An 11345-nucleotide genomic window follows, 5' to 3' on the forward strand; every position below is an offset into this window, starting at 1 on the left:
GAGGGTAAAGCGCCTGCCTGCACTGTGGGAGACCCGGGTTCGATTCCTGGGTCGGGAAGTTCCCCTGGAGAAGGAAATGGCAACCCACTCCAGTATTCTTGCCTGGAGAATCCCGTGGATGGAAGAGCCTGGTGGGCTACAGTCCATGGGGTCGCAAAGAGTCAGACACGACTGAGCGAGCTCACTTCTAAAGCGGCATAAAAACTAGCTCCTGAAGTGTGTATATATAAAAGGTTGACTTGTATCAGAGGTGGGAAAGGAAATGTGATTTAGCCTTGAAGACATTCTTCCTTCCGTTGAGAACCAGTCAATTAGGTCTGGTTCTTAATCCTTTAAGGGACTGAGCGACCAGTGAGAAGTCACATCATCTTGAGCTGATGCTCACACTTTAATATAATGCACTTAAAAGAATCTGACAGGTGATGTACAGTTTTTCAGAGCCTCTGTTCATATGCTGCTCCTCGGTTATGACATCAGAGGTACCCAAAGACCCGAAGGACTGGCTTAGGGGCGCGAAGGTGTGGATTCCCACTCCTGAGCCTCACTACACGCGCTCAGGCATGTAGAACTTGCCCCAGTACTGCCCCCGGTGGGTCAGGTCGTAGGGGCTCAGCACCTTCCGTATCCCCAGCATGTTGGCGGTGGTGATGCGCTCAAAGGTCCAGGGGTTCTGGTTGTTCCGTTCTCGCTCCTCTTGGTCTTTCTGCATCTTCTCTAGAGTCTCACGGCTCACGGCCTTGGCAGGGAAAGGCAACTTGTGGGCAACTTGGTTAAGGATGCCTTGTACCTCCTGGAATTCGCAGCGCCCACCCACCTCGACTATGAGGCGGCCCGCCTTCACAGGAGTCACGTAGTGGTCGATGGCACCCTTGCCGCCCCCCATGCGCTGCCCCATACCCTTGCGGGTGATGGCCTTGAATGGGGCTGGTACTCGCCATAAGGCAAACATGTTCTTGGGGTCCATGAAGCGGTTGATTGTCAGGCGCATCATTTCAAAATGCCCCCAATGGAGGTAACCGCCACCCAGTGCCTAGAAGTGAATGGAAGCATTAGAAACACATAGAAATTTAGATATCCTTCATTTGTGCTTTAATAGGTGGCGCTAGTGGTAAAGAACCCTCCTGCCAATGCAGGAGACAGACAGACAGGTTCGATCCCTGGGTTTGGAATATCCCCTGGGGGAGGCCATGGCAACCCACTCCAATATTCTTGCCTTGAGAATTCCATGCACAGAGGAGCCTGGCAGGTTAGAGACCATAGCATCACAAAGAGTTGGATGCAACTGAAGTGATTTAGCATGGCTGGGTGCTGTTCTTACGTCTTTCATGCTAATTGTGGCTTCAATGATACACATGAAAGTAAAAATATAAATTCTAATAAGCACAGTGGAGGGAAAGCCTAGGGTATGACAGTAACAGAACAAGTGCAGACCCACTTCAGTGGACAGCCAGGGAAGACCTCTTTGAGGAGGTGAGGTTTATAGCTAATGCCAGAAGTGAACGAACCAGCCAAGGGAAAACAGATGAGCGTTCCAGGCAGAGGAATGGCACACGCGAAGCCCACAGTGAGCCTGAGCAGAAGCCAGCGTGGCTGGGGTGGAGACAGGAACGCGGAGCACACCGAGGAGCTGAAAGGCTGGCAGGGGCTGTGGTGGGCCAGGCTTTGGGCAGCAGACTTGAAAACCTCTGGCTGCCTGGTGGGAACTAAACCGCCGTCCACAGCCATTTGTGCAGGTAACGACGTCAAGTTTTCACAGACGCTACCTGATGAGCAGGATATGCCTAGACATCCCACATACTGACTCATGGACAATCCTGATCAGAGGCGTGAGTAGGTCTCACGGTCTGACTATGGGGTAAATGAGTAACTTCCTCCGTCTCCTGCTTCCACATTATTTTCACTCCACGTTAAAAACCATTCATGACTCAATGCTTTCTGGCTGTTGCACATCAGTTTAAAGAGCTGCTGGTGGCAGTTCTAGTGAAAGCTGTGGAGGAAGAGACCAGAAGGAACCCAAGGAGTCTGTTTTAGTCCCTGGCTCCCGTCCTGGAGCCGTTTGACGCTGAACTCACCAAGATTGCAAAGTTGCCTTCTGTGAACTCAGTGGCTTCAGTGGAAGGACCTCGTATGTCACGCAGGTTTTTAGGCTCTCTTCTCACTTTTGGCACAAGCGGTGCCCTTTCAACAAATCTCAGCTTGGGCTTTTCAGGAATGGAGACATCTAAAAGGAGCATAGACAAGCAAGAATAAGTCAAACCAAAGGATTCTGACTTCAGTCAATGTTGAAGGATTCATTTTTTTCCTAGACAGATTGATAACAACCAGGTCAAAGCCTTAAAGTTACCACTCAACAACAATTCCAAAAGTGTATTAGATTTACCTTGTGGATGCTTTCATTGACACTGGAATCTTTTGACTATGACAGTTGTTGATAGAAATGTTTTTGAACCTTTTAAGATAGCAAAGTTTTAAATTGCCAACCAAAATGCCTTTTTAAAATGCCTACCCTAAAGGGACTGTTAGGGAAGGTATAGAGATATGAGACAGTCACAAAATAACACAAGGTAACATTTTTTTGGGTATGTGAATGTTTCACGTGCTGCAATTAAGCTGAATACTTTACATGCATTATCTCTTTTAATCTTCAAAACAACTTTATGGCCCTGTTTTATTTTAGGGCTTCCTTTTTAGATTTTTTAAACTTTTAAAAGTTTAACACACATATATTAAAGGGTCCAATATAAAACGTGAATTATCACAAAGTGAACACACAAACGTACACACATAACTATCATCCAGATAAAGAAATGGAAGGTAGTAATTTTAATCTCCATTTTATAGAAGAGGAACTTCAGGCCTGGAGACATTTTATAATTTGATCTGGGCCATCCAAAACAGCAAAGCCAGACAGTATGATACTATATTGTACATAAAAGTTAAGTTCTCCTGCTTGCCACATTCTTACTGGGAGACTTACAACCTAGTACTCCTTTGATTTATGCTCTTTGCTTTATCTGTTCAAGGGGATTTCACACTGAGAGCTGTATATATCCTACCATGCGCTTGCCTGGTGAAGGTAGGTGGGCAGAAACCCAGGCCACACACACTATGTCTTTATCAGGTCTGACACTTTTGACAATATGGAAAAAAATTAACTTGTCATTTACAGTTATTTCCATAGTAAAATAAGCATGGGTCTGTGATGGAGTCAAATATAAAACAGGAGACTTTAAGGACTACAAAAACTGCCCCCTGCCATTTCTATGTGTCTTGGGCTTCCCTGGCAGTTCAGCAGTAAAGAATCTGCCTGCCAATGTAGATGTCTGTTTGATTCCTGGGTCAAGAAGATCCCCTGGAGAAGGAAAGGGCAACCCACTCCAGTATTCTTGCCTGGAAAATCCCATTGTCAGAGGAGCCTGGCGGGCTATAGTCCAAGGGGCTGCAAAAGAGTCAGACACCACGAGCACACAACAGACAAACCTAGTAACATTTTCTCCCGTCTCCACGGCTGTATGCACTCCAGTGGCTGCAGTAGTTTCACAGCTATTTGTACAAGATGAGGCAGCTTCAGAAGTCCAGGCATCTTTCATATTTTTGAGATTTCCAATATATTTTCAAAAGTGTAAGATTTATCAAATTGTGGCTTATCTTACTGTTTATATTAATAAACTAATGCTTTTCACACAGTACGTACATGCACATATGTGACCTCATCTGGAGCAAACACCAGAAGTCTAAATTGGAGGCCGATTAGGTGCAGCTGAGAAGGGGGCTGCGGGTCTCGCACCAGTTGCAGGGCATAGGGGAGGTAATCCACTGATGATTTTAGCATTTAGAACACTGCCTGGCGTAGAGAGTGCCTTCAATACACGACTACTGAATGGATGAATGGGAATGGGGGCACAAGAAAACGCCTGCTCTTCACACAGCCCCCGCTAGGTTCCATCACAGAAAAGGCTTATAAACCAGAAGACAGATAAGCTCTCACCTTCAAACGTTGGCACCGGGAGCAGCGTCTTCAGGCCGGCACGGGCGGGCGGCGCTGCCCACGAATCTACAAAGAAAGGTCAGATTAAACCCCGAAGGCGACAGGGCCAGGGCCTGACGCGCTCTGTGCCTGACGCTCCTGACAGAGCTGTCCTGTGGGCCGCGGGCTCCACTCCGGGAGACCCGAGGCTCTCGGCCCCCGGGAAGGACCGGTCGGGGACTCGGAGGCGACCCCACGTCGCGCGGACGGTTCTGCACGAGTCTCTCCGCGTGAGGGGCGGAGGGCGCTGCAGGCCCGCCCGCGCTTCAGCACTCGCGAGGGCCTCAGGCGATGCGAGCACCCGACGGGGGGTGGGAGTGAAGCCTGGGGGACAGGGGACAGCTGACCTGACAGGGTCGCTCGCAGGAGGGGGGCGCGGGCGCCACTCAGCAGCCGCCACATGGTCCCGCGCGCGGGAGCCTCGTCCCAAGCTCTTCCAGCCGCCGCTCCGTCGGGCCGGAAGTTGCGTTCGCGCCGGTCCAGGCCGCAGAGAGTCCCGGGTGGAAGCGGAGGAAACCGGAGGCTCGGGGCCTGGGTTCCGGCCTGGCGCCCGCGCGGGCTGGCGGTCCGTCCCGAGATGGGTCCGGCGGGGACGGGCGCTGTCTCCGCCGAGAACCGCGCGGAGAGGGCCGGGCGCGCGCGGTGAGGTGGTGCCGTGCGGTTCACTGCAACCCACCGCCTCTCGTGCCTCCTCCCTCCCGGGACGTGGGGAAAAGCGACGGACGCACGATTACCTTAACGTTTCCCGGGCGCTGCGCTGAATGCGCCTCGTCCTGGTGTTGAGTCCTCTACAAATCTCTGCAACAAGCGCGTCCTTACACCCACTTCGCAGATTCCATCTCCAAGGCCAAAGGTTTAACTTTCCCCAAGTCCCACACCGGGAAAGTGGTGCAACCCGATTTTGAGCTTAGTCTGCGATTCCGAAACGCAGTGAACGCACAATGTCAAAACCTGGTATCCAGTTAAAATGAAAAACGGTGGGATTATTCTGGGAGAAGATTGGGCAAGTCATCTTTATGGGCCCGAAGCTTTTTCATATTTAGAAAGAGGCTCTTTCCCCAAGCTTCTAGACGGAAAATGGGATTACCAGTCGAGGCTGGTATCTAATGTACTTAAGTCCTGCTAAATCCGCGCGTGGTCTTTCTCCAAGGATTAATTTCGTAAATGGCAGCAATAAAACCTGTAATCTCGCACAGCTGTTGGGAGAACCCTCCCTGCCCACAGTTTTATGTACTTCTTGACTGCACGTTGAATCTGTATTAGATGAGTTAGTGGGTTTTATTGCAGCCACTCATATCTGTCCCAAGAATGGCTCTGAAAGGGTTAAACTGCCCCCCACCCCCACCTGCCCGGCCTGGGTCAGATTTTGGGCAGCTCTTCTGTGCTCTCCTTGCCTCTCCACAAAAAGTGGGCGATTCCCACGTGCATTTAAAAGTCGCAAGCCGAACGCTGTATAATATTGTTTTGGGTAGAGAATAAACCTGCAATACAGACACTCCTTGATTGGACTCTTAAGTCTTTCGAACCCTGAAACGTCTACCTCGTTACTTATTTTAAAAGAACTAAACATTAACTCAAATTTCTGCATTTAAGTAGTAACTGTAATGTCTGTTTTCTTCTTTGTAAGAGTTAAGTACAATGGAGGCTACAAATATGAAAATCCAGTGATCGTATCTTTATGAATTTATGTAGAGAGGATATGATGGGAATACAAACAGCTAACACTGAGATATGAGAAGAATAAATAAAGGCTGTGAAAGATGGAAGGATGGACCTGAGGTCTTCCCGGATCACAGAAAATGATTTTTCCCGTCAAATTTTTCACAGCTGTTTATTTACACTTTTCTTCTGATAGCGCAGGGCTAGTTCTTTGTAGGAAAATGAAGTTCAGGGATTACATGAATTGCTATACAGCTAATATGGTGCAAAATAGGGAATCTTGACAGACTGAGTTTTATTGGAATGTTTGCTAGCATCTCCAAAAAGCTGGTTTTCAGACTTTCCTCAGACCTTCGTTAAACATGTAAATATCTGGTTACTACTTATTCAGTTGAGTTCAGTTCAGTTCAGATGCTCAGTCGGGTCCGACTCTTTGCGACCCCGTGAATCGCAGCACGCCAGGCCTCCCTCTCCATCACCAACTCCTGGAGTTCACTCAGACTCACGTCCATCGAGTCCGTGATGCCATCCAGCCATCTCATCCTCGGTCGTCCCCTTCTCCTCCTGCCCCCAATCCCTCCCAGCATCAGAGTCTTTTCCAATGAGTCAACTCTTGGCATGAGGTAGTCAAAGTTCTGGAGCTTCAGCTATAGCATCATTCCTTTCAAAGAAATCCCAGGGCTGATCTCCTTCAGAATGGACTGGTTGGATCTCCTTGCAGTCCAAGGGACTCTCAAGAGGCTTCTCCAACACCATAGTTCAAAAGCATCAATTCTTCAGCACTCAGCCTTCTTCACAGTCCAACCCTCACATCCATACATGACCACTGGAAAAACCATAGCCTTGACTAGACGGACCTTAGTCAGCAAAGTATTGTCTCTGCTTTTGAATATGCTATCTAGGTTGGTCATAACTTTTCTTCCAAGGAGCAAGTGTCTTTTAATTTCATGGCTGCAGTCACCATCTGCAGTGACTTTGGAACCCCCCAAAATAAAGTCAGACACTGTTTCCACTGTTTCCCCATCTACTTCCCATGAAGTGATGGGACCAGATGCCATGATCTTCGTTTTCTGAATGTTGAGTTTTAAGCCAACTTTTTCACTCTCCTCTTTCACTTTCATCAAGAGGCTTTTTAGCTCCTCTTCACTTTCTGCCATAAGGGTGGTGTCATCTGCATATCTGGGGTTATTGATATTTCTCCCAGCAATCTTGATTCCAGCTTGTGTTTCTTCCAGTCCACCGTTTCTCATGATGTACTCTGCATAGAAGTTAAATCAGCAGGGTGACAATATACAGCCTTGACGTACTCCTTTTCCATGTCCAGTTCTAACTGCTGCTTCCTGACCTGCATACAGATTTCTCAAAAGGCAGGTCAGGTGGTCTGGTATTCCCATCTCTTTCAGAATTTTCCACAGTTTATTGTAATCCACACAGTCAAAGGCTTTGGCATAGTCAATAAAGCAGAAATAGATGTTTTTCTGGAACTCTCTTGCTTTTTCCACGATCCAGCAGATGTTGGCAATTTGATCTCTGGTTCCTCTGCCTTTTCTAAAACCAGCTTGAACATCAGGGAGTTCACGGTTCACATATTGTTGAAGCCTGGCTTGGAGAATTTTGAGCACTACTTTACTAGTGTGTGAGATGAGTGCAATTGTTCAGTAGTTTGAGCATTCTTTGGCATTGCCTTTCTTTGGGATTGGCATGAAAACTGACCTTTTCCAGTCCTGTGGGCACTGCTGAGTTTTCGAAATTTGCTGGCATATTGAGTGCAGCACTTTCACAGCATCATCTTTCAGGATTTGAAACAGCTCAACTGGAATTCCATCACCTCCACTAGCTTTGTTCGTAGTGATGCTTTCTAAGGCTCACTTGACTTCACATTCTAGGATGTCTGGCTCTAGATGAGTGATCACATCATCATGACTATCTGGGTCGTGAAGATCTTTTTTGTACAGTTCTTCTGTGTATTCTTGCCACCTCTTCTTACTATCTTCTGTTAGGTCCATACCATTTCTGTCCTTTATTGAGCCCATCTTTGCATGAAATGTTCCCTTGGTATCTCTAATTTTCTTGAAGAGATCTCTAGTCTTTCCCATTCTGTTACTTTCCTCTATTTCTTTGCATTGATCACTGAAGAAGGCTTTCTTATCTCTTCTTGCTCTTCTTTGGAACTCTGCATTCAGATGCTTATATCTTTCATTTTCTCCTTTGCTTTTCACCTCTCTTCTTTTCACAGCTATTTGTAAGCCCTCCTGAGACAGTCATTTTGCTTTTTTGCATTTCTTTTTCTTGGGGATGGTCTTGATCCCTGTCTCCTGTACAATGTCACGAACCTCATTCCATAGTTCATCAGGCACTCTATCTATCAGATCTAGTCCCTTAAATCTATTTCTCACTTCCACTGTGTAATCATAAGGGATTTGATTTAGGTCATACCTGAATGGTCTAGCGATTTTCCCTACTTTCTTCAATTTGAGTCTGAATTTGGTAATAAGGAGTTCATGATCTGAGCCACAGTCAGCTCCTGGTCTTGTTTTTGTTGACTGTATAGAGTTTCTCCATCTTTGGCTGCAAAGAACATGATGAGCTGATTTCGGTGTTGACCATCTGGTGATGTCCATGTGTAGAGTCTTCTCTTGTGTTGTTAGAAGAGGGTGTTTGCTATGACCAGTGCATTTTCTTGGCAAAACTCTATTAGTCTTTGCCCTGCTTCATTCTGTATTCCAAGACCAAATTTGCCTGTTACTCCAGGTGTTTCTTGACTTCCTACTTTTGCATTCCAGTCCCCTATAATGAAAAAGACATCTTTTGGGGGGTGTTAGGTCTAAAAGATCTTGTAGGTTTTCATGAAACTGTTCAACTTCATTTTCTTCAGTGTTACTGGTTGGGGCATAGGCTTGGATAACTGTGATATTGAATGGTTTGCCTTGGAGATGAACAGAGATCATTCTGTCGTTTTTGAGATTGCATCCAAGTACTTTATTTCGGACTCTTTTGTTGACCATGATGGCTACTCCATTTCTTCTGAGGGATTCCTGCCCTCAGTAGTAGATATAATGGTCATCTGAGTTAAATTCACCCATTCCAGTCCATTTTAGTTCACTGATTCCTAGAATGTTGACGTTCACCCTTGCCATCTCTTGTTTGACCACTTCCAATTTGCCTTGATTCATGGACCTGACATTCCAGGTTCCTATGCAATATTGCTCTTTACAGCATCAGATCTTGCTTCTATCACCAGTCTCATCCACAGCTGGGTATTGTTTTTGCTTTTGCTCCATCCCTTCATTCTTTCTGGAGTTATTTCTCCACTAATCTCCAGTAGCATATTGGGCACCTAATGACCTGGGGAGATTCTCTTGGTATCCTATCATTTTGCCTTTTCATACTGTTCATACGGTTCTCAAGGCAAGAATAATGAAGTGGTTTGCCATTCCCTTCTCCAGTGGACCACATTCTGTCAGACCTCTCCACCATGACCCGGCCATCTTGGGTTGCCCCACAGGCATGGCTTGGTTTAATTGAGTTAGACAAGGCTGTGGTCCTAGTGTGATTAGATTGACTAGTTTTCTGTGAGTATGGTTTCAGTGTGTCTGCCCTCTGATGCCCTCTTGCAACACCTACCATCTTACTTGGATTTTTCTTACCTTGGGCATGGGGTATCTCTTCACGGCTGCTCCAGCAAAGCACAGCCACTGCTCCTTACCTTGAACGAGGGTAATACTACTACTTATTAAGAAACTCTAAAGATGAGGTTCAGGAATTTCTGTCATGAAGTAGCCCTCTCAGTGATTCTAATACCTAATCAAGTTTGGGAATCTGTGCTCTGTGAGCACTTTGAAAGTTTTAAAAAGTAGAGTGTAGGCACAAGGCATTGTTTCTGGATTATCGAGGCTGATATCCACTGACATTTATAATTCTCCTATCTGTATAAAAATTATCTAACACCTCAGTTTTTAATTTCTTATTCTAAACTCCAGAGATGAAGATAAAAAATCTGTAGACCAGTCCCAGGTCCAGGTGTTGACTGAACATAACATGCGTGCACACATAACATGCATACACACACGTGTGTGCGTGTGTGTGTGTGTGTGTATGCTCTCAGTTTAATAAAAATATTGGATTTTTGCTTATCAGATCCTAATCAGAATATCATCATGTAATAAATAACCATGCAGGCTCTTCACTTCAGGAAGCCCACAGAACCTTCTCGAGGGGCTAGTTAATATTAGCTTTTTTTTGTTTGTTTCTAAATAAATCCATTTAGCTTCCATATGGTGTAGAGCATTTCTAAAAGGGCAATGGCACCATAGTTTTCCACCACAAAAACAACGTGCTAGCGACTTCCCTGGTGATGCGGTAGTTCAGAGTCCGCCTGCCGTTGCGGGGGACACAGGTATGAGCCCTGGCCTGGGAGAATCCCACGCGCTGCGGAGCAGCTGAGCCCGTTCGCCACAACTATCGAGTCTGTGCTCTAGAGCCCGAGAGCGGCAGCTACTGCGCATCACGCCCCGGCTGCAGCCTGAACTTCTAGAGCCCGCGCTCTGCACCCCGAGAACCACCGCAGTGAGAAGCCTGTGCACACAAGCAGGAGCAGCCCCCGCTCCCCCACGCAGAGAAAGCCCGTGTGCGGCAAGGAAGACCCAGCGCAGCCAAAACCACGCAGGTGAATTAAAGACACGCTGCGCTCTAACGCGGTGTTGGTAGTGAACACACTGGAGACCTGCTGTTTACCGAGCGCTCGCATGCACACGCAGGGTACCGTATTGGAGTCCTTTTTTCTATAGATGATGGTGGAAACAAGGCTCAGAGAAGTCTCCCGTCATTGCACGTGTATCCACCGAGCGTGTAGCTTACTGTCCCGAGAGGCATGCGTGTCTTCACACGTCCCAGAGCTCTCCAGCTAAATTAGAGTCAGTCAGACTCTTGGGGGGTTACTAGAGTTTCACAAGGGAGTTATTTCCAGCATTTCTCATGGAGTGAGTCGACAGGCACGAAGAATGGCTCAGCTTCTAATTGTTTGACCAACAAGAGGGAACCATGGCAACTGCTGTCCTTGCTTTTGTCTTGGAATTTATAGACGAGATCCGTTGTGTTTCTTTTTTTTTTCAGGTTTTAAAACTTTATTTGCATATTTAAAAACTGTGCATTCCAATAATTAAAATCATTTGAACAACAACAACAACAACAACAAAAAAGGCACTCTGATTAACCTGCAATTTACAGCCCGCAGAACACCTTGGACCAGCTTTTTAGTCTAGATTTCACTGTCATCCCACCCAGCTTCCTCCTTCACCAGCATGCAAATTCTTGTCCTTCCCTGCCAGCCACACAGGCAGATGGGAGAGGCAGGCTCGGCCTACATTGTCAGTGGTTCTCCATCCTTTGATGTGAAAAGGGGTAGCACAGTCATTTAAACTCGATCCAGCCTCTTTGCATCTTGCAAAGGTAAACAACTGAGAGAAGTGGAATGGGAAGGCACTGCTTCTGGAGTGCACAGTGCGTGCTGGCGGCGCACGCTTCATTAGGACTCGCCTGCTTGCTTCTCCTGTTCAATCGTTTCTTTCGAAGGCAGTGGATTTTTCTCTTGCGTTTCCGTTTTCTTCAATTTCGACTTATCGAACTTCTCAATCTCAGCCATATCGGGTTTGTCAGACAT

At 46.8% G+C, this 11345-nt stretch overlaps 2 protein-coding genes across 2 annotated transcripts; both read right to left on the reverse strand.

Annotated features, from left to right (window-relative positions):
* Positions 1-389: 389 nt before the first annotated feature.
* On the reverse strand, positions 390-4478 carry MRPL16 (mitochondrial ribosomal protein L16). The gene is made up of 4 exons (XM_068989042.1): positions 4375-4478; positions 3989-4054; positions 2073-2221; positions 390-1030 (listed from the first exon to the last, which is right to left on the reverse strand). The coding sequence occupies exons 1-4, from the start codon at positions 4427-4429 to the stop codon at positions 545-547; spliced, it is 756 nt and encodes a 251-aa protein (XP_068845143.1). The 5' UTR covers positions 4430-4478; the 3' UTR covers positions 390-544.
* Positions 4479-11210: 6732 nt separating this feature from the next.
* Positions 11211-11345, reverse strand: LOC138092934 (thymosin beta-4). The gene has a single exon (XM_068989007.1). The coding sequence runs from the start codon at positions 11343-11345 to the stop codon at positions 11211-11213; it is 135 nt and encodes a 44-aa protein (XP_068845108.1).

The sequence above is a fragment of the Capricornis sumatraensis genome, chromosome 16 (assembly GCF_032405125.1).
Source record: "Capricornis sumatraensis isolate serow.1 chromosome 16, serow.2, whole genome shotgun sequence".
In the NCBI taxonomy this organism is placed as follows: domain Eukaryota; kingdom Metazoa; phylum Chordata; class Mammalia; order Artiodactyla; family Bovidae; genus Capricornis; species Capricornis sumatraensis.